The sequence below is a fragment of the Bos taurus genome, chromosome 4, assembly GCF_002263795.3.
Source record: "Bos taurus isolate L1 Dominette 01449 registration number 42190680 breed Hereford chromosome 4, ARS-UCD2.0, whole genome shotgun sequence".
Classification (NCBI taxonomy): Eukaryota; Metazoa; Chordata; class Mammalia; order Artiodactyla; family Bovidae; genus Bos; species Bos taurus.
This window is the reverse complement of record NC_037331.1, coordinates 7956963-7980403: the sequence shown is the minus strand read 5'-3', so window position 1 is coordinate 7980403 and position 23441 is coordinate 7956963. Positions and strand designations below refer to the sequence as shown.

The following is a 23441-nucleotide window of genomic DNA, read 5'->3' as shown; positions in this document are numbered from 1 at the left end:
GCCTTTGATCTCCTGTGACCACAAAATCTAGTCTTTAATGTTTTTCTTCTAAATTCAATTATTCTAATTATTTTTTATTTGTGTATTTTATTATAACTACTCACAGTTAAGGGCTTCCCAGGTAGCACAGAGGTAAGGAATCTGTCTGCCAATGCAGGAGATGCAGATCCGATCCCTGGGTTAGGAAGCTCTCCTGGAGAAGGAAATGGCAACCCGCTCCAGAATTCTTGTCTGAAAAATTCCATGGACAGAGGAGCCTGGTGGGCTACAGTCCATGGGTCGCAAAGGCTCAGACAAGACTGACTGAGCACACACACAAACACACACATCCAAGAAGAGATCCAGACGCTGATTAATTTTATGCAATTTTATCTTTTACTCTAAAGTTTGATGGCTTCAAATCCCTTGTTACACCAGACAGAGATATACAAATTAGCCTAAAACCTATATTTTGAAAACCCGGCTTAAGCTTGACAAGTGTATGACTGGATTAATATTGCTTACACTCATCTAGACGTCACTTTGACAAACAACATGTTTGTCTTGATGGCATCTCCCCTCTAGGCATATGGCACTTCCATTAACTCTGGTGTTATCTTTGTAGCAGGAGAATATGCCTCATTGTTTTCAGATTATTCATAATTTACAAGGTCTCTCTTTGGTCATGATTCATAATTGCTCATAATATTGAAGGGAAAGATCCATGCACAGATGCTATTCAGTGTGTGGGGGGTTAATTATTATTAATTTCAAAGAACAAACTGTCCTATTTGAAGCAAACATTCAGCAGTCATGATCCAAATATTAGATGAAATTGTTACCTTATAAAGTATAACATAAAAAAGATGTTACGCTGAATTGTATCATGGCAACCTTTGGCAACTTGGAGAAAATCTGCAAATATGAAGTCACAAAAGAATATAAATTCATGATATTCAAAATAATTCCATTAACAAGTATTTATTATTAATTCTACTTGCATATTACTCAATGATAGACACAGAGATCATACACACACTTCACCCCTTGATTCTATCACCTAACTGGCATAACGAAATACCCAAAGAATCCGAGGGCTATAAGGAGATTTGTGATACTAATATTTATCTCCAAACTTAGGTTGTCTTCATTCAAAACTACCCTCTGGGGAACTGATGACTTATAAAATCAGTTCCGCAGGCAAACATTCCCTCCCATCTGCCCTTTCTGCAGTGGCATGAAAATTCAAACAAATCAACTACAAATCTCGCCAAATAAACAATATTTCATGAGATTAATTAAAGTGACTTTGGAAAACTGCTTGTCATGCACAGGACCACAGAAAGAAGAGGACCACAGGATTCTCTTTATAATCCACAATGAAAGGTTTTAAAATCTACAAGCTTATAGATACTTTAAAAGAGAATATAATAATCATCAAATTTTTTAATCTCTTAGAGAAATGAAAATAAATAAGACCCTCCTCATGATTATACTTAAAAAGTCATTGGAAAACGCCCTAATGCTGAAAATGATTGGGGGCAGGAGGAGAAGGGAGCGACAGAGGATGAGATGGTATCACCAACTCGATGGACGTGAATTTGAGCAAACTCCAGGAGATGGTGAAGGACAGGGAAGCCTGGCATGCTGCAGTCCATGTGGTTGCGAAGAGTTGGACGTGACTGAGCGACTAACAACAACAACATATATGTTATTATACAATTGCAGGAATGATTTTTCCCAAAAACCTTATTCATTTTTTCCCCTAATTACTGGCACATATTTTTCTAATTAGCTGCAAGTAAAAACTAAAATGAACTTTATTTTCATGATGATCAGTTTATTTTCTAAAAGACCAAATCCCAATCACACTTTATATGCACAGAAATCATGAAATGTCAATCTTCGTTCCCGTGGGTTCACCTTTAGTGACCTTTTTCCAGGGTCAACGGTCCTTGAGCCTCCTCTCTCTTTCTAGTTCCAACTAATGAGCAACGTTTTAGCCAGATCTAAGCCCACCTGCAGTACTTCTCCTGTGGGCCCCACAGTCATCTTGCTCCAGCTCAGCCCCAGGAGCCTTTCCCAGCACCAAGCATGGGCTGTGTATACTAACCCCCCTCCCCGAGCCCCGAGACTCACTCAAGACAACCACTGAGCAAGACACACAAGCCTCCCCGGTCCGTGAATTCCAAAGATCCCATTGTTAATTACTCTGGAGTAGACATTTAATTGGAAAAGGCAATGGCACCCCACTCCAGTACTCTTGCCTGGCAAATCCCATGGATGGAGGAGCCTGATAGGCTGCAGTCCATGGGGTCACTAGAGTCGGACACGACTGAGCGACTTCACTTTCACTTTTCACTTTCATGCATTGGAGAAGGAAATGGCAACCCACTCCAGTGTTCTTGCCTGGAGAATCCCAGGGACGGGGGAGCCTGGTGGGCTGCCGTCTATGGGGTCGCACAGAGTCGGACATGACTGAATCGACTTAGCAGCAGCAGCAGCAACAGACATGTAATTGTCAAAAAATTCTTATAATAGTGGCCCCCACTCTAAGAATCTTCAATTCTTCCTGGAAAACCAAAACACATTCTACTTTTACTCACCTGACACTTGAACTTTAATTCATAAAACTCCCCACCTCCACGACTGCCAGCACTTTCCACACCCCTTCATACCTCAGCATTTTCCTAATCTCTTCCTCCAGGGATTAGACACAGTCTGTCTTCCCTATTATTAATAAAAACACAAGGGAAGCCAAGCAGTGGGTCTCAGGTGGGCACTCTGCCTTTCTGAGGAGCTCCAGGCAAGAAGTCACCAAGTAAGCTAAGACATTTTACCACGTGTTCAGTCAGTCACAAACCATTTACTACAACTCGTGTGATGTAGAAGTGAAAGTATTAAGTCATTCAGTCATGTCAGACTCTGCGATCGAATGGATGGTAGCCCACCAAGCTCTTCTGTCCATGGGATTGCCCAGGCAAGAATACTGAAGTGGGTTGCCATTTCCTTCTCCAGGGGATCTTCCCAACCCAGGGATGGAACCCAGGTCTCCTGTATTGCACGTGGTTTCTTTACCATCAGAGCCACCGGGAATGATGTAGAGCATCTAATGGATTCAGAGACATTAAATGAGCGGCTTGGAAAAATAAGCCAAAGACAGAATGCAAGAATCCTTGATTCCATGATGTTTCCATAAGAACAAAGGTTCTCAACCCTACCAGACCAATGCCACCTCTAGACACCAAACCTTTGGAATCCACAGAGAATATGTACACATACAGAGAAAGAAAACTGTAGTATAAAGGAAAATGACAGGGAACAGCTTTGGCCATCTTTCATATGTGTAAATTACATGTATACATATTTTGAGATGCAAACAGACATGACCACATCAAATGATTTAATGATAATGATGTAAGATGCTTGCAAGTATTTCAAATGAGTCTGAACTTAAAAGAAGTAAAATGCATTCATCTGAAAATGTTCAATGCTTTCTATCGGATATTTTTATTTGCTTTGCTTTTATTTATTTTTTTACTGAGGGATAATTGCTTTACAGAATTTTGCTGTTTTCTATCAAACCTCAACATGAATCAGCCACAGGTATACATATATCCCCTCCCTTTTGAAACTCCCTCCTATCTCTTTCCCCATCTCACCCCTCTAGGTTGATACAGAGCCCCTGTTTGAGTTTCCTGAGCCATACAGCAAATTCCCGGTGGCTGATATTTTACATGTGGTAATCAAAGTTTCCATGTTACTCATTCCATACATCTCACCCTCTCCTCCCCTCTCCCCATGTCCATAAGTTGTATATTTTTAAATAAAGGCTAAGTGTGTGTGTGTGTGTGTGTATTAATAATCATTATATTGCCCACAAATATGTATTGGTACAATTCAGATGTCACAAACAGCACTGCTACAGATGAAAGAATTTACCAAAAGGTGGACATGTCTTTGAAAAGTTACAAATAAGTCAAAATCAGTCAGTCAGTTCAGTCGCTCAGTCATGTTCCAACCCTTTGTGACCCCATGGACTGCAGAACACCAGGCTTCCCTGTCCATCACCAACTCCCAGAGCCTACTCAAACTCATGTCCATCAAGTGGGTGATGCCATCCAACCATCTCATCCTCTGTCATCCCCTTCTTCTCCCTCCTTCAATCTTTCCAATTAGTCAGTTCTTCGCATCAGGTGGCCAAAGTATTGGAGCTTCAACTTCAGTCCTTCCAATGAATATTCAGGAATGATTTCAAATCTTCAGGATGGACTGGTTTGATCTCCTTGCAGTCCAAGGGACTCTCAAGAGTCTTCTCCAACACCACAGTTCAAAAGCATCAATTCTTCAGTACCCAGCTTTCTTTATAGTCCAACTCTCACATTCATACATGACTACTGGAAAAACCATACCTTTGACTAGATGGACCTTTGTTGGTAGGTAAAGTAATGTCTCTGCTTTTTAATATGCTGTCTAGGTTGGTCATAGCTTTTCTTCCAAGGACTAAGCGTCTTTTAATTTAATGGCTGCACTCACCATCTGCAGTGATTTTGGAGCCCAAAAAAATAAAGTCTCACTGTTTCCATTGTTTCCCCATCTATTTGCCATGAAGTGATGGGACCAGATGCCATGATCTGAGTTTTCTGAATGCTGAGCTTTAAGCCAACTTTTTCACTCTCCTCTTTCACTTTCATCAAGAGGCTCTTTAGTTCTTCTTCACTTTCTGCCATGAGCGTAGTGTTATCTGCATATCTGAGGTTACTGGTATTTCTCCCGACGATCTTGATTCCAGCTTTTGCTTCATCCAGCCCAGCATTTTGCATGATGTACTCTGCATATAAGTTAAATAAGCAGGGTGACAATATACAGCCTTGACATACTCCTTTCCTGATATGGAGCCAGTCTGTTGTTCCATGTCCAGTTCTAACTGTTGCTTTGACCTGCATACAGATTTCTCAGGAGGGAGGTCACGTGGTCTAGTATTCCCATCTCTTTAAGAATTTTCCAGTTTGTTGTGATCCCACTTCCCTTGTTGCTCTGGTAAAGAATCCGCCCACAATGCGGGATACCTGGGTTTGATCCCTGGGTTGGAAAGATCCCCTAGAGAAGGGAAAGGCTACCTACTCCAGTATTCTGCCCTAGAGAATTCCATGGACTATATAGTCCATGGGGTCCCAAAGAGTCGGACACCAATGAGTGACTTTCACTTTCATACAGTCAAAGGCACTGGCATAGTCAATAAAGCAAAAATAGGTGTTTTTCTGGAACTCTCTTGCTTTTTCGGTGATCCAGTGGATGTTTGCAATTTGATCTCTGGTTCCTCTGCCTTTTCTAAAGCCAGCTTAAACATCTGGAAGTTCATGATTTGAGTACTGTGGAAGCCTGGCTTGGAGAATTTTAAGAATTACTTTGCTAGAGTGTGAGATGAGTACAACTGTGCAGTAGTTTGAACACTCTTTGCCATTGCCTTTCTTTGGGATTGGAATGAAAGCTATGGGCAGAAATCAAAGTGCAGCTTTCTAAGTATTCAGCAGTCACATTTTCTGAAAATTTCAATATATATTAATATTAAAACTGGGTCCCCAAAATTTTGTCTTTATATGTCAAATAGGGTTAGGTTTTTGGTAATTACAGACAGATATTTCACCAAACCCCCAATAAGGATAATCTAAGATTTTGCAGGGGAGAAGGCAATGGCACCCCACTCCAGTAATCTTGCCTGGAAAATCCCATGGACGGAAGAGCCTGGTAGGCTACAGTCCGTGGGGTCACTAAGAGTCGGACACGACTGAGCGACTTCACTTTCACTTTTCACTTTCATGCATTGGAGAAGGAAATGGCAACCCACTCCAGTGTTCTTGCCTGGAGAATCTCAGGGACGGGGGAGCCTGGTGGGCTGCCGTCTATGGCGTCGCACAGAGTCGGACACGACTGAAGCAACTTAGCAGCAACAGCAGCAGCAAGATTTTGCAGAACGCACAGGGTAAGCTTTCACTTGTTTGGTCACTATTGTTCTCTAAACTACAGAATGCCTAGATCTCTGGTCGCCTACCCACCAAACACGAGTCACACACTCCATGCCCCTGGGCCCCCAGAGTCAGTTCCCACCGATTTCCAAAACACTCCCGGAGGAAGCAGTCCCCCTCCCACTGAGACCCAGTGAATAAAGCTCTACGGAAAAGCACTGCCTGGGGACTCACAGGATCCAGACCCAGTGCAAGACACGAGCGAAATGTGGTGGGAAAAAAAAAAAAAGTGTAGGGACTTCCCTGGGTTCCAGGGGTTAAGAATCCACTTGCCAAAGCAGGGGACATGGCTTCGATCCCTGGTCCAGAAAGATCCCACATGCCCTGCGGTAACTAAGTCCCAGAGCCACAACTGCTGAGCCCATGTGCTGCTACTCCTGAAGCCTGCACACCTTTCAGCCTGTGCTTCCCAACAAGAGAAGCCACGGCAGTAAGAAGTCAGGCCACAAAGAAGAGGAGTCCCTGCTCTCTGCAACCACGGAAAGCTCAGGGGCAGCAACAAAGACTCACTGCCAAAACTAACTAAAATAAATCAATGTTTTTAAAAACAGGATAATAACTATAGCAAATATCTATAAAAAAAAAACTTGAAAAAAAAAAAGAACCTAGAGCACAGTGGAGAAAGTGAAGTTAAACAACACCCAAGTAATTACATCAATATAAAACACTCTGTGCCATGAAAGAAAATTAATAAACTAATAATTTAGATCGTGGGGTGGCATCAGACTTTAGAAGTCTGCAGATCAGTGAAAATATTTTCTTTTATTAACTTGGAGACATAAATAGGTTTGTCGGTTTTTTGATTTTGCCATGAAAGATCATTTAAAAAAAAAAAATAAGAACTACCATTTACCATCACCATGGTAACAAGAAGGCAGGAAAGAAATTATTTCTGAATTTTAAAAGAGTCGATAAAACAAGAACATGTTTAGTGTAGTGGAAAACCTTACTCACTGCATTATTATTTCTCTCTTTTTGTTTCAGGCTAGGAAAAACTTAAACAAAGATTGGCATTTTGTGACCATAGCACAAAATCCTTGGTGCTCCAAGTGTGGCCTCTGGACCAGTAACATCGGTATCACTAGAGAATTTCTGAGAAAGGCAAAATCTCAGGCCCCATCTCAAACCTACTGCACCTAAATCTGTTAACAAGGTGATTCACATCCACATCATAGTTGGAGAAACACTGTCCTAGAATAGAAAATGACCCTCCAATGGCTGAAATTCAGCCATAGCCATCTACACTGTGACTCAAAAATGATCTTTAATCCTCAAGAACCGTTTTTCTCTAAAATAGTAATAGAGAGATCCTGGAAAGACGAGGACACAGGATGAAACATAAAGCACAGGAGCTGGCACAAGGATCTGTCTTCTTTTACCTTTTAAACCCGATAAACTTGAAACATATGGGAGGCAGGTGTCAATCACAAATGACATTCACAGCTTTGCAGAAGGAGTTCCCCAGCTTCCGTGCATGGCAGAGCATCCAGAGACCGTGCTAAATTCTGAGTCCTATTCAGACAGCTAAGTCTCACCATTTGTTGTTCAGTTGCCAAGTCATATTCACTCTGCAACCGCATGGGCTGCAGCACACCAGGCTTCCCTGTCCTGCACTACCTGCCAGGGTTGCTCAAACTCATGTCTATTGAGTTGGTGATGCCATCCAACTATCTCATCCTCTGTCCCCCGCTTCTTCTCCTGCCTTCAACCTTTCCCAGCATCAGGGTCTTTCCCAGTGAGTTGGCTCTTCACATCAGATGGCCAAAGTACTGGGGCTTCAGTTTTAGCATCAGCCCTTCCAATGAATACTCAGGGTTAATTTCCTTTAGGATTGACTGATTTGATCTCCTTGAAGTCCAAGGGACTCTCAAGAGTCTTCTCCAGCACCACACTTCGAAAGCATCAATGGAGGGGGGCCTCAATAAAGTCCAAATCATACTTTGATATGCTGGATTAAATATTATATAAAATTAGTCACCTATTCTTTTTATATTTTAATGTGACTACTAGAAAACTTCTCATTTTCTAGTAAGTTTTAATGTGACTTACATTATAGATCCACTGGAGAGTACGGGTCAAGAAGTTCATTAGACTTATACATGCATCAACTCTATGTTTAAAGTAAGTATGGAGATGGATAAGTCCTAGACAATAACTGCAGAAACTGTGTTTAGGAGGTAGCCAAACTTAAAAGGGGATGGCAAGTGTTCAGCAGATCTTTTTATTTTAACAACTGCTGAGCAAGTGAGTCTTTTCTGAAATGAGGGGGCCGGGGAGGAGGGGTGGCAGGGGTCCCTGAATTTACATCCAAAGAAGCGAGAAACATCAAGTGTTTAATAAAAATAGAGCAAGGGGAGGAGCTGACACTAACTGAAAGGCAATCCCCCAGCGATGATGAGTTCTCTCAGAGTCCAGGAATGCAGAGGCGTAGAAAAGATAAACAAATTCCACTGACAATAGCCAATAATTTCCTGGCCTGAGCCACTCAAATCACCAAACCTTTCCACCCCTAAAATGGGAAAGGTGAAAACCACAAGCTCAGTACATGGATCCAATCAAGAAAGGTGTCAGGCCTGGAGAACACCAGGGGCTGACCATACTGATTTGCAGAGATGAAACTATAAATGAAAATGAATTCACAATTCTTGTGCACTACAAATAAAAACTAGAAAAACTTCCATGAGATTAAAAAGTAGATTCAAAAAAGTTTTTTTTTAATAAGACCTTACACTCCAGTGTGAAAACAGTATCCCCAACAATGGGAAAATGGTGCTGGGTTGGTCAGTTTGGGAATGGGGCTACCAATCTGAAACTAGCAGAGGAGCTGAAGCCATATCCAATCTGGGCAGATTCCTTTCATTCCCGCCTGGGAACAATCCCATCACTTAGGAAGCCTGGATCTCTGCCAAGGCTCTGCTTCTGCAGTCGGCTGGGGGATGGGCGAGGAGGGTGGAAATGTCTGGGCAGCTGGCTTTTATCACAAAGCCTTCTCTCTTCAAAAGACTCATCATGAATTTCCTAGACATGGTATAACACAGTATTTTAAGAGTTTAATAATACAAAAATATCACATTTAAAACATAAGTGTCCAATGTGTAGGAGGCCAATAACTACATAAAGGGAGGCTAGTGCTTATATGAAAATATATTCTAAAGGTTTTTAAATTCCTTTCATTAGGCTAAACCTCAACAAATCTATAAGGGAGAAAAAGAAACCAACATACTGAGAGCTTAATAGAAGCACCAGGTACTTCCCTACCTTGTCACATTTAAGAATGACTAACTTTTGATAAGAAACTTTTAAGTCACTCATGTATTAAAATTCATATGATCTTAACAACCTCAGGTTATGTTTCAGTTACGTTAGTCGCTCATCAGTCATGTCCGACTCTTTGCGACCCCATGGACTGTAGCCTGCCAGGCTCCTCTGTCCAGGCAAGAATACTGCAGTGGGTTGCCATTTCCTTCTCAGGGGATCTTCAGAATCCCATGAGGTAGGTGTTATCAATGTCCCCCTGTTCAGGATACGTGGGGAGGTAGAGTATCACACAACCAAGAGGTGCTGGAGCCTGGACGGAACTGCAGGTTTATGACATCAGACCCGCCGCATCGGCACCCTGAACTCTCACCTAACACTTGGCACTGCCTCACAGCCTTCACCCTCAGACAGGAGACAGAGGCTCAGAAGGATCCAGAGACTGACTGTCCGTCCTAACAAAGAGCCTACAGAGAGGAGCAAGGACTCACACCCATACCAAATGCTGAATTCTTCTCAAAAGCAGCTTCCTGTTTGCACCAAACCTTTGGCCCAGTTTGTAATGCTGTCACAAGTATGTTCTCCCTATGCCCCAGGGAAGAGTGGCTAGCCACTTCTCCCTTCTGTTCGCTTAGCTAAACTGCCAAGACTCCTACTACAGTTTGAGCTGCTGGCCCTTGAGGCATCTGAAAAATACCAAAGAGGATGGATGCTCTGCCGCTGCTGCTGCTCAGCCACTTCAGTCCTGTCCAACTCTTTGTGACCCGGTGGAGTGTAGCCCAACAGGCGCCTCTGTCCACGGGATTCTCCAGGCAAGAATACTGGAGTGGGTTGCCGTGCCCTCCTCCAGGGGATCTTCCCAACCCAGGGATCAATCCCACATCTCCATCTCATGCACAGCAGGCGGATTCTTTACCACTGAGCCACCGGGGAAGCCCTCTTCACAGTTATGTAGAAGTAAGTATTCAGGTCTAAAAATCTGTCATGGAATATAGAAAATCAAATGCATCTGTCCAGATGGATAAATTAGTGGGTGAGTCACATTAATTCTCATTAAAATTATAAGATTGAGGAAATTAAATACCACTTTGGAGGCCACATTATTAGAGCTTGCCTGATTTGATCCTGAATGCAATATCCTTAAATCCTGACTTTGGTGGATGAAGCAGAATAATGGGGTCAAAGCAGGAGGACAGGAAACCCTGGTTGCAGACCCAGCTCCACTGTGAGAATACAAAACTGTAGCCTGGGGCCCAGCACACCCCTTCTTGGAATGCAGTTTCCCCTCCACAAAACAGGGATGAAAATATTTATCCACTGCTTCACAGGGTTGTTGCAAGAAATGACTGAAGTAACATGTGAAATTGTTTTGTAAACCCTGAAGCCCTACAAAATCTGTTCTGAAAACACAGTGATGCTCTTGCCTGGTATGAGCCAGCATGAGAAAGGGTTTCAGGACCTCGGATGACGATGAGGGGGAACGCGGTCTGTCCCTCTCATCCCACAAACCCAGTAACTCAGCCTCCAGGTGAATTAACCACTGGATTCTCAGGTCACGAGCTGTGTTTTTAAACAACAGTAAGAGATAATAAACACGGATTTAAATAAAAGGCTTACAAACTCCGGAAGGCAAATCACCTCAGAAAGTGCCTTCCTAATCAAATCTCCAAGAGATGTCTAAGGATGCTCGAAGGGCGCTTTCATTGCTAGACCCTTTGATCAAATGCAAGATGAAGGATTTTACCTTAAAATTACTTAAAAATGAATGACATGTACAATGCTTAAATACTTTACATTTTTTTAAATCAACCAACAACAAAAAAAACTTAGGAAAACAAACCAATACCTTAAAATTGAATGTTCAGAACACTTCAGATAATCCTTTTCAGATGTTTTTATTTTCCCTCCATGTATCACATTATGGACACGCCAGTAGCAAAGTCCGTTACCAAACGTGCCAAGAAGATGCATATATGGGGAACAGCCCTTTAAAAAGAGGAGCAAAATAGCTCAAGATCTTCTAATTCAACTCCAGTAACAGCTGCCCCTCTCTTAAAATAAAGGATGCCTAATTATTGGTATTCATGTGGTCAGACTATACCATCAGAAGACAGAGCCACTCTTTCAGGCCACAACAGAAATCCTTTTAAGCCATTTGACATCTTGCACGGTGTAGTTTTAGGCTTGCACATATGCCTTAGCTAGAGACAGAAACTCACATGATTACAAACCTTAGGAAAAAAAAAGTTTTTTAAGACAGAGGCCAACATTTTTACAATAAATAAAAGAAACAGAATTTTAAACAATTACAGTACAAGGAAGCCAGTGCGCTGACAAATGACATGCTACTACGTTAATGATGGAAACTATGAATATTCATTACACAATAGTCATAAATAGAATGAAAGGATACCAGAGAGTGCTCATGGAGCAAAAACTCAGAAAGCTTTTAAAAGAAGAAGAAGAAAGAAGGAAAGAAAACACAGACGGCCTTAGACAATACTATTTAAGAAAGCGTTCCTGGGTGGAAACTTTGATCTAAGATAAGATAGGACAGTAAAGAAGGAATTTCCTTACAAAAAGGTAAATAAATAAACAGTATAAAATTACCCAGAATGACAGGAAGAGCTCTCAGTAAAAGCACATTTGGGGTCATCTTTGCTCAGGATGTCTGGGATAAGAATCCTGCAGTCTCCTAATTACTACCAAAGTTAGTTAAGCACTGCCACACCCCTCACATTCCCAACTCCCCACTTAAAGAAGGGACAAGCCCAGAGAAAAACCCAGCACACTGATGTGCAATCTGGAATGTTTAATTTGTATGTAACTTGAGAATAGGAGGAAAAACCAAAGATGCAAAACTTCACCTTCTAATGCAGGGGGCGAGGGTTCAATCCCTGGTCAGGGAGGTAAGATCCCACATGCCTGGCAGCCAGAAAAACCAAAACATAAAATAGAAGCAGGATGGTAACAAATTCAATAAAGACTTTAAAAATGGTTCACATCAAAAAAAGTCTTAAAAAATAAAAACCAAAAGAATCACAGATTTTGTTTCCCCCATGAGAAGCTAGAGACTTCTGGGAAAAGACACCACACTGGACAGACAGTCTTTCTAGAGGACAGTTTCAAGACAAGGACAAAATTCCCACAAGCTCTAGATGAGCAAAAACACGACTATGCAAATGGACAGTCATTCTACATTTTTAAAATATGTGCACAGATTATTCTAACTTGCTGTCTCCAAACTAACCATAGGGGCAAAAAACATGGTTACTAAATTATGGACAACACATAACATCTGGCCTGTACTGTTTAACTGGAGAAGAAAGGATCCTTTGGGGAAATGCCACAGGATGGACGGGCTGGGAAGAGGCCCCTACTCTAAGCAGGAAAATCACAGGATGGATGCGCTGGGAGGAAGCCCCTACTCTAAGTGGGAAAATCACAGGATGGATGGGCTGGGAGGAAGCCCCTACTCTAAGTGGGAAAATCACAGGATGGATGGGCTGGGAGGAAGCCCCTACTCTAAGTGGGAAAATCACAGGATGGACGGGCTGGGAGGAAGCCCCTACTCTAAGTGGGAAAATCACAGGATGGATGGGCTGGGAGGAAGCCCCTACTCTAAGTGGGAAAATCACAGGATGGACGGGCTGGGAAGAGGCCCCTACTCTAAGTGGGAAAATCACAGGATGGACGGGCTGGGAGGAAGCCCCTACTCTAAGTGGGAAAATCACAGGATGGATGGGCTGGGAGGAAGCCCCTACTCTAAGCAGGAAAATCACTGTGTCTGCAGTACTTCCATTTTGTTTCTCAATTAGCCCCACAGCCAGGGGCTACTCTAATATACTCTCAGCATTCATTTGCAGCTTTAAAATTCACACAATTCAATAATGAATGTTAATCGTCATTTAAATGCAAGGAACTTAGTGTTCCTTTTAAAAGGCCAACAATCCCACAAGTCCCTCCCAGCAGCTTCTTTAGCTGTCTGAAAGGGGGCTGTGGAGGTCACCCCCAGCTCTGCCACTTCACAGCCCTGGGATCCTGAGCTGGTTGCTTAACTTCTCCAAACTTCCGTTTCCCCATGTGCAAAAGTAGAAATACTAATGCCAATATTATCTGCAAAAGTAGAAACAGCAATGCCAATATTATTGGGAAGACTAAATAATGTGCAGAAAGAACAATCATTTAAACAGTTTATTGGGTTTTTCTCAAGTCTCACCATCAATAAGTGATTAGTGAATTCCAAAAAAGGACAGAGAGAAAGAAAAAGATATTGTGTGAATTATGGAAATAAACTCATCAAAAAGACCCCAAATGTGTCTTCTACTTATTCTTTCAAGCACCACTTACTCAGCACATACTAGGTACAAAGCACAGTGTTGAACAAAGGAGGTTTAGAAAGAGTGAGAAATGACCTCTGCCCCCTGGAGCCAAACACTCTTGCTGGGGAAATAAAAGATGATTTTAAGGATGTGAGTATCTGCTCAGGTAACAGGTCCCAAGATCCTAATAAGAAGCACCTATGATGGGATAACATCCTGATGGGGGGAAAAAAAACTAATTCCTCAACACGTAGGCACAGGACAGACAGAAAGGGACAAAGGGCTGCAACCGATCATGAATAAGTTCCAGGAAAAATATTGGTAACCAAGGAAGAGAGCCACACAGACATCATCCAGAGAAACTACAGGGCAAGCACTGACCCAGAAGTGGGAAAGGATGGGGAGATTTTCCTCGCTCTATAGCTAAGGTAAGCCCTGGAGATCTTTCTGGAAATTGTCAACAGACACACACTGTAGATGTGGTGTATGTGACCACTGTTTCCTACTAAAACATTGGTTAAGAATGCTCACCACAACAGCCACGACATGGAAGCAACCCAAGTGTCCACTGACAGAGGAGTAGACAAGGAAGATGTGGTACATATATGCAAAGGAATATTACTCAGCCATAAAAAAGGAAATAGTGCCATCTGCAGCAACATGGATGACACAGAGAATGTCATACTGACTGAAATAAGTAAGACAGAAAAGGAGAAATATTCCATGACATCCATTCTATGTGGGATCTAAAAAGAAATGATACAAATCAACTTACTTACAAAACAGAAACAGATTCACAGAGTTAAGAGTTGCCAGTGGGGTGGGGGAGGGATGGAGGGAAGGGGTAGTTAGGGAGTTTGGGATAGACATATACACACTGCTTCATTTTAAATGGATAACCAACAAGGACCTACTGTACAGCCCAGGAAACTCTGCTCAATGTTATATGGCAGATTGGACGGGTGGGGAGTTTGGTGGAGAATGGATACATGTATATGTATGGCTGAGTCCCTTTGATGTTCACCCAAGACTATCACAACATTGTTAATTGGCTACATCCCAGTACAAAATAAGAAGTTTTATCTTCTTTATAAAAAAGAAGAATTCTTACCAATGCAGAGTCCATGACTGTCTCCTAGGATACAAAAGTCCACCCACCAAACCCATGGAGCTGACACACCCCACCAGTAGACACTCCCTGAGGCCATGGCAAGGCCACTGAGATGGAGGAGAAGGGGGCAGTGGCAGGAGGAAGACTCAGCCTGGACTTCAGAGAGCCCTTATCTTTAAAATAAGGAGGTTTCTTAAATTCTAGCACTGGTATGTCACAATAAAGCCAGCCATCGTGTGACCCCCAGCTTGTTGAGAGCACCTCGCCACCCCCCCAATAGATGGGAGAGCTCACACTGAGAGAAGGATGACACAGGCATCCCTGAGCATGAGGGCTGCTGTGAGTGGCACAGTGGAGCCCTGTAAGCAGAGTGCCCGCCATGTGCCCAGTCTGACAAAGGATGGACAGGTATTATCTGATTAATCATAGTAACACTGCCAGGACCTTCCCAGGTGGTCCAGTGGTTGGCGTCCATCTGCCAGTATGGGGGACATGAGCTCAGTCCCTGGTCCAGGGAGATCCCACATGCTGCCAGGCAACGAGCCCTGTGCACCACAACTGCTGAGCCCACAGGCCCTGGAGCACATGCTTCACGACAAGAGGAGACTGCACACCACAACAAGGGACGAGCCCCTGCTCACCTCAGCTAGGGAGAGCCCCTGCAGCAGTGAAGACCCAGAGCGGCCAGAAAGAAAAGAAACACAATAGAAGTTTAAAAATGTAGTGGTGCAGGGGCGGTTCAGTGGTAGGATTCTTGCCTGCCAGACGGGAGGCCCGGGTTCAATTCCCGGCCCTGCAGCCAGAGTCCCCTTTAGAGCATCCCTGGTGGCCCAGACAGTAAAGAATCCGCCTGCAATGCAGGAGACCCGGGATCACTCTCTGGGTTGGGAAGATGCCCTGGAGAAGAGAATGGCTACCCACTTCAGTATTCTTGCCTGGAGAATCCCCATGTAGAGAGGAGCCTGGCGGGCTACAATCCATGGGGTCGCAAAGAGTCGGGCACAACTAAGCGACTAACACTTTGACTTTGCAGTTAAAAAAAAATATTAATAGTAACATTGCGAGGTACACTATCCTTGCTGCACAGATAAGGAAAAGGAGGTGCACAAAGTCTGGGGCGTTGGGGTGGAGAACTCCACTGGACTGCGGAAGAAGTGAGACCCCAAAGCTCTTGTCCCTGTGCTTTCCACTCTGCACTCTGCTTCGCGGGGCGCTGGGGATGGAGAGAAGCCACGCAGCGCTGCAGGCGCACGGACAGCCAGCACCAACCACTTGAAAAATTTTTTTAATCTCAAAAAAAAAAATACCCAACCCATCAATTATTGAATCAGAAGTTCCTGAGAATCGTCCCTGAATTGGTGATCTTTGCTGATCTCAGAAATGGCGATAGATGTGCCACAGAAAGTTCATACACATTTTTCAGGTTTCTGCCTAGATTAAAAATACCCTGGGCTAATGGTGACCCAGGGCACACTTGTGGCTTTCATCACAGAACCATTTCACATACAGACTCCTAAGACCAATGGAAAATCAAGAAGATACTGAACAAAAGGCATCTCTCTCTTTTTCAAAAGTAAGTTTAAGAATTCCTCAAATAATCAAACATAACTGGCAGTTCTCTAACACAGAAGGCTTAAAAAAGTCACCAACAAAACTTACTATAACATGTACCTGAGGACCCTTTGATTATTAAATATCTAGAAGTAGAAATAATATCTTATGCTCACTACATTTCTTTATTTTGAAAAAACTCTTCTGAGACCTGAAGAAAAATGACAGCCTTCATTTAGAAAGTTACAAACATCAAGAGAAAAAAAAAATGATATCATCTCATGCAATACTGGAAAGGAAAAGATAAAAAAATCATTTGCAGATGACATGATTATATACCAAGAAAACCCAAAGGAAACCTCTGAAGAACAGTGGAACTAACAGAGTTGAGTTAAACAACAAAACACAAAATAAACATGTAAAAATCTATAGAAACAGGCAGAAAAGATAAAAATTAATTCTCATTCTTAATTAACAATTATTTTTTAAAAGAAGTCTCAAAATAGCATCATTGACAAATAAAAAAGCAGGTCACAAAAATTTTTTAAACTATAACAGTTTATGAAGAGATTTTTATTTTTTACAAAAGGCTTAAATGATATCAGAATATCCTATGTTTCTGGATTTAAAAAAAAATAAACTTTTTGAAAAGGATATTTTAAGTGTGAAAAGAAAACTTTTTACTAAATATAAAACTTTATATTTTAAACTTCCCTTTTTTATATCATCTATATTTTTTTACATTTTCATTAATGACCAGCTGTTTATTTTACAATATAAAACTACAACAGTATTAGAATTAATGGTAAAAATATCAAAAGCCTTCAAACTCAAAACATCTTTGAGTTTTGAGGCTGTATTTTAATCAATTTTCCAGTTTTCTTAAGCCTCTAAATATGTGTGAATTGAGTTATTAATATCAGAAATGAGTTTAACAAGACTGAGCAGTAGACACAGAGAAACACGAGAGAACTGACGAAGTTTCATTTCTTTCCCTTTATTTAGTCTCAAGATAAATGTAATTTGAAGCTTTAAAATAAAAAACAGGTGTGACAACAGGAATCGGCCCATCGGACTAGTCACTGGCCTCAGAGGTGAAAGGCCCGGTGGAAGTGGAAACCAGTTAGAGGCTCTCACATGTGAGCTAAATGGTCCCCAAACAAACAGCAGGAAGGGCTGGCAAATATATTCATTTTAAAAGTAAATATTAACTTAATGAGCTTAGTGACCGGAAAACTGATACTGCTCTCTTGAGATTTTTCACTTCCCTGCTCCTTCTCATCAAAAAAAGAAAGAAAAAAAATACTAAGAAGGCACACATTCTTCTAGTTCTGAGCCCACTGACAAGTACCAGAGAAAAATCTAAAAGTCACTCTCGGGACTTCCCTGGTGGTCCGGTGGCTAAGCCCTCCAAGCTCCCAATGCAGGGGTCTCGGGTTCAATTCCTCGTCAGGGAACTGGAGCTCACATGCAGCAACTGAGACCTGCCACAGCCAATTAAATTAAATTAAATATAAAAATAAATAAATCAAAAAATAAAAATCACTCCTTACATCTGAGTACTCAAAACCTCCCAACTTGATCAGTGGTAAAAGCAGAAAGATAAAGTAAATCAAATAATACACATGCACAACTAGTCCATGAAACGCAGCAGGGAGCACAAGGAAGTTCAGGCCTTTTTTTAGGGGCTATAATTCTGTCGACTAGTTGCAGAACAGGGGTCAATCATTATACGGCATCTGCCTCACCCGCCTGCAACTACCCTTACCCGCACCAGTCACGCACCAGAAAAGAATCGTGTTTGTCACAGTGGGAGGATGTAAAAGCAGCCACAAAGGTTACTCAATGGATGAGACCCAGTGCCTGGACTGGTAAAGAGCTCAGGCCAAAGAAAGCCCAGTGGCTACCAGTTAGATCACTTGCTTCAGAGAAGAAGGAGTGGAGGGTCCCCACCAAGAACAAGCAGTTTCAGTGAAAAAAGGAAACCCAATGACAGTGGAAGCATAGGAAGGGAGGAAAGAAGGAAAGAGGGATGGAGGGAAGGAGCAAAGGGAGAAAGGAAGAAAGGGAGGAGGGAAGGAGGCAGAAATGGTCTCTTTTCTCAGCACCCATCCTACTAATAAAAAGGAATATGAAGCGTTCAGTATTTCTCTCCATGCCCACCTACAAGCCTTTTTTTTTCTTACTAAGATCTATTGAAAAGATCTGCCTGTTTTCTCTTTATTTTTAGCCTTCACAAACATTCCAGTTGTCACAGTTGGAAATAAAAATGAAGCTAGAGTCACTTCACATGCACAAGCTAATAATCCCACGTGTATACATAGCCAGAACTTGGAGAAAAGAAATGAATTTATCATCTGACACTTTCTGTTCAATATTAACTATCTACCTTATTTAAGGAAGGCAATGTACATCCTCTGAAAGGTGTTCTGACACTGTTTTCTGAACACACCAGTTAAAACCCACACCAGCATCACCCTCATGTCTCCAAGCTCCAACCAACCTACTGGCAGGCTTCTTGGTGATCCAGGGTACCTCACGCAACAGATAACCTTCCATACCCTTCACTGGGGCAGTGCCTTAATGTCTAACCGGAAATTTATATTAAGTAATCAAGGATCAAGCTTATGTCTCAAACCATTCCACCTAAACCCCATCTATATCCAGATAAAAAATGGCAATCAAAGCACAGTTTTAATAAAACCATGAAACTGAAACCTGAAATGTAAAGAGCTATTTAGACAAGAGACCTCCTGGATCTCACACTAACCAACCATATTCTCTTCACAATTGATTTCATCTACCTGGACCTCAGTTTCCCCTCTGTAAAATGGTTACGTGTAACTTGGTTCAAAAATAGCATAGCTCGGCTGCAGGAATCTTTTAGGCTCATTCACTCCCTGTGCCTTATTAGCAAAACCATTCATCTATTAGAATTACTACCCAACACGAATTGCACCTTTGTAAGAATGTGGGGTCCTTTCTCCATCTATCTGCGACACCACAACACGGTGCCTGTGCACTGCTCCTCCCTTCTCCTAGGAGGGCTTTCCTCATAGCTCAGTTGGTAAAGAATCCACTTGGAATGCAGGAGACCCCAGTTCAATTCCTGGGTTGGGAAGATCCCCTGGAGAAGGGACAGGCTACACACTCCAGTATTCTTGGGCTTCCCTTGTGGCTCAGCTGGTAAAGAATCCGCCTGCAATGCGGGAGACCTGGGTTTGATCCCTGGGTAGGGAAGATCCCCTGGAGAAGGGAACAGTTACCCACTCCAGTATCCTGGCCTGGAGAATCCCATGGACTGTATGGTCCATGGGGTCGCAAAGAGTCAGAGATGACTGAGCGACTTTCACTTTTAACTTTCATTTCTCCTAGGAAGCAGCCTAGAAAAACGTCAAGCACACACCGGCATCAGACAGACTACCTTGTACTTACAGACTAACTGAGTTTCTAGCTAAGGGGCTTTGAGCAAGTCACAGCATCAATGAACTTCAACTTCCACATGAACCATTCATTGATTTCCCTTTTTTCTGATGTTTCCCCCGTATAGAGAACACATATGTTCTACAAAGCTGAGATCAGACTTATACACAATGGCTGCTTTCACTTAACATAGTCATTTTTATTTTTTAGTATTTCATAAATTTTCTGCAATGAGCATCCTTACTTTTCTTCATATAAATATTAAAACTACTCAGTGATAAATACATAATTGTGATAAGAAGGGAAAATTGTGAACCAGAAAAAAAATGTCCAGGGTGACTTCAATATGCTGTGTTGCCTGAACAAAAAATATTTAAATGAGAGAAAAAAGTGTGTGTGTGTGTGTGTGTAGAGAAAGAAAGTGCTAGTCACTCGGTCATGTCCAACCCTTTGTAACCCATGGACTCTAGCCCACCAGGCTCCTCTGTCCATGGGATATTCCAGGCAAGAATATTGGAGTGGCTTGCCATTATGGCAATGGGTTGCCATTTTCTGCTCCAGATCTTCCCAACTCAGGTATCAAACCCACATCTCCTATGTCTCCTGCATTTACAGGCAGATTCTTTACCCACTGAGCCATCAGGGAAGCCACATATATATGTGTATGTGTGTGTATATGTATATATAAATTTATATATACATTTACACAATGGATATGCCAATGGAGGAGATGTAAGAGACGTAGGTGATTCCTGGATCGGGAAGATCCCCTGGAGGAGAGCATGGCAACCCACTCCGGTATTCTTACCTGGAGAATCCCATGGACAGAGGAGCCTGGAGGGCTACAGTCAATGGGGTCACACAGAGTCAGGCACGACTGAAGTGACTTAGCACACACACACACACACACATATATATAATATCATAATAAGGGACACAAAAGGAACATTGTGGATACTAAAAGTGAATCAACCATAATTATGGTCACCCAATTAATGTGTTTCATACAGGTTTTAACATTTTTATTTTCTAATAAGTGTAGCGAGGGTAACATAAAGATAGATTTGCGTATCTTGCAAAGTACATATTTATCTTTTCCTTTCATGGGACAAAGCTCTTGTTCATGTAACACACCATTTAGGTAAAGTAATGCAAATCTCCTGGGGAGAGTTCTGAGCTCAATTAGGGCATCTTGGAACAGGCCATATGTTACCAAGTCTTCTGCATACCTGAACCCCAATACCTAATGACCCAAGGATGCTCATTCATAAAATTAAATAGTCTGCCTTTTAGGAGAAGAGAATCAAGCACTGCAGAACATTCTCCATCATATTCACCTGAAGACAATATAAGGCGAGCTATACAGCTGAAGAAGATTTAAAATAAATGACCAGGGACTTTTCTAGTGGTCCAGTGGTTACGACTCCACACTTCCTCACAAGGGGCACGGGTTCCATCCCTGATCAGGAAATTAAGATCCCGCATGCTGCACTGCTGCTGCTAAGTCGCTTCAGTCATGTCCAACTCTGTGCGACCCTATAGATGGCAGCCCACAGGCTTCCCCATCCCTGGGATTCTCCAGGCAAGGAGTGGGTTGCCATTTCCTTCTCCAATGCATGAAAGTGAAAAGTGAAAGTGAAGTCGCTCAGTCGTGTCCAACTCTTAGCGACCCCATGGACTGCAGCCTACCAGGCTCCTCTGTCCATGGATTTTCCAGGCAAGAGAACTAGAGTAGGGTGCCATTGCCTTCTCCACATGCTGCACAGTGAGGTCAAATAAATAGAATTTAAAATAAATGAGCATCAATAACACAAAAGATGTAATTCATGCCCTGAGTGACTAACATACAATTTTATTTCATCAATCTTATCTCTTCTTTACCTATAATGTTTTTAATTAATGCATTTTTCATTAAAATTGAAAAAATAACCATAAGTTACTCTTACTCCTTCTTAACCTATTGTAGATATTATCTACTTAGTCCCTTCTTTGTTAAACATTTCTTTATCACTGTCTGTATTTTTCTTCGGAGAAGGCAATGGCAACCCACTCCAGTACTCTTGCACTTTTCTTGTAGCTAAAATACCTAGAAAATCAATGTGATGTTAGGAAATACACAATTGTAGAACTAAGACTCTATTTTCAGGACCAAAACTTAGGACATATGATCTAAAATCAAGAGCTGTTCAAAAAAATTCAGACTGCATGTGATTGTACCAATATCCATCTTCAACTCACTTCTAATAGTTCAGTAACAGATATTTTAGAAGAGTGGGTCTCAGTCATTTCTATCATCAAACACACTTGTGGGATATGACACACTCTCAAAACCTGACCTGCACTAACTATAACATCAGTATTCTCAAGGTGTGTGATCTGGGATAGGAGGAATTTTCCTGCCCCCAATCTCTATTCAGGGAGCATTTAAAAAACGTCCACCCTCCACACCATCACTGTTTTATAGAGCTGGTGCAATCCCCATTTTTGAAAATCCTTTAAAATAGAACAAATCATGCTCTGAGATAAGTAGAGTCATAGCCCAGCCTTACAGCAAGGAACAGACTAAAGGAACATATTTCTTTGGTTTCCACTAAGACATATGTCATGGGTAATTGTTTCATACTTGGCACATTCCCACGGGCAAACTCTGGAATGTGCCAGACTCCTGGTCCTGTAACTGCAGCTCAGCCCTGTTCTTTCCCACTCGAGAAAATACATCAAAACACAATGGAGACATCTCAATCTGCTATTTTTTTTATAGGAAGCTATTTGCATAGTTAATATTTCAGCTGATCAGAACATAGCAAAACACAGAATATGAAGATACATTGTAAACATCACACTTTATAGGCATTTCACATGAGAGTATGCAGAGACTGAGATAACACGATCCACAGATTCGAAAACACATGGAACCGAAGACTTCAAGACCTTCCCAGACGCTCCATCCAGTTCCAAGTCTCTTTCAATACTTCTGATTTGCCAGGTTGGAAAAAACTATCCTTGGAAATTCAAATAAATACTCTACCTGATACAATGTAGGCTGAGTCTACAATTACATGTTGAAGCAGATTTTCTACTTTAACTATATGGTCATAATAGTGTTTAAAAAGTTTTTCCCACACATTCATTAGCCATGCATGTAAGATATAACATCATGCAATTTAAAATTTAGAGTAGCTATTTAAAATACTTACACATTGACTTCCCTGGTGGCCCAATAGCTAAGACTCTCTGCTCCCAGTGCAGGGGACCTGAGTTTGATGCCTGGTGAGGGAACTAGATCCCACATGCTGCTAGGACCCAGTGCAGCCAGACAGACAAATAAAAAGAAATATTTTTTTTAAACTTACACAAAAAGCTATTAATCTCATTATTTTAAAATTTAAGCATATAATGTTCCAGTGTAAGACACTGTAATAAAGAGTACTGTCATACTTTCAGATCATAAAACTTACACAGTTTTAAGAAAATGCCCAGACTCGTATACTGAAAAGGAAGGGAGAGAGGGAGGAAGAAAGGGAGAAAGGAAGGAGGGAGGGAGGAAAAGAAAGGAAGGATGGCAGAAAAAAGTAAAAGAGAAACTAAAATTTTAAAACTGAATAAAAAATTGAAGGATAAGCAGAACCTACTTTATATTTCAGAAAATACCCTGATATCAATAAAGACTGAAGGCAGGAGGAGAAGGGGACGACAGAGGACGAGATGCTTGGATGGCATCACCGACTCAATGGACTTGAGTCTGAGCAAGCTCTGGGAGATGGTGAAGGACAG

At 41.9% G+C, this 23441-nt stretch overlaps 1 protein-coding gene across 10 annotated transcripts in view; it reads right to left on the bottom strand.

The window, feature by feature from the left end:
• Positions 1-23441, bottom strand: part of CDK14 (cyclin dependent kinase 14) — a 678396-nt gene that overhangs the window by 636098 nt on the left and 18857 nt on the right. For 2 of the 10 annotated variants that reach the window (XM_059885767.1, XM_059885776.1), the window contains exon 1: positions 105-803. The exons of 3 other annotated variants lie outside the window; for them this stretch is intronic. In XM_059885767.1, coding sequence (XP_059741750.1) covers positions 105-329 — 225 coding nt within the window. In that variant the 5' untranslated portion in view covers positions 330-803. 5 more of the 10 variants (XM_059885771.1, XM_059885778.1, XM_059885770.1 and 2 more) reach the window with 5 other exon arrangements.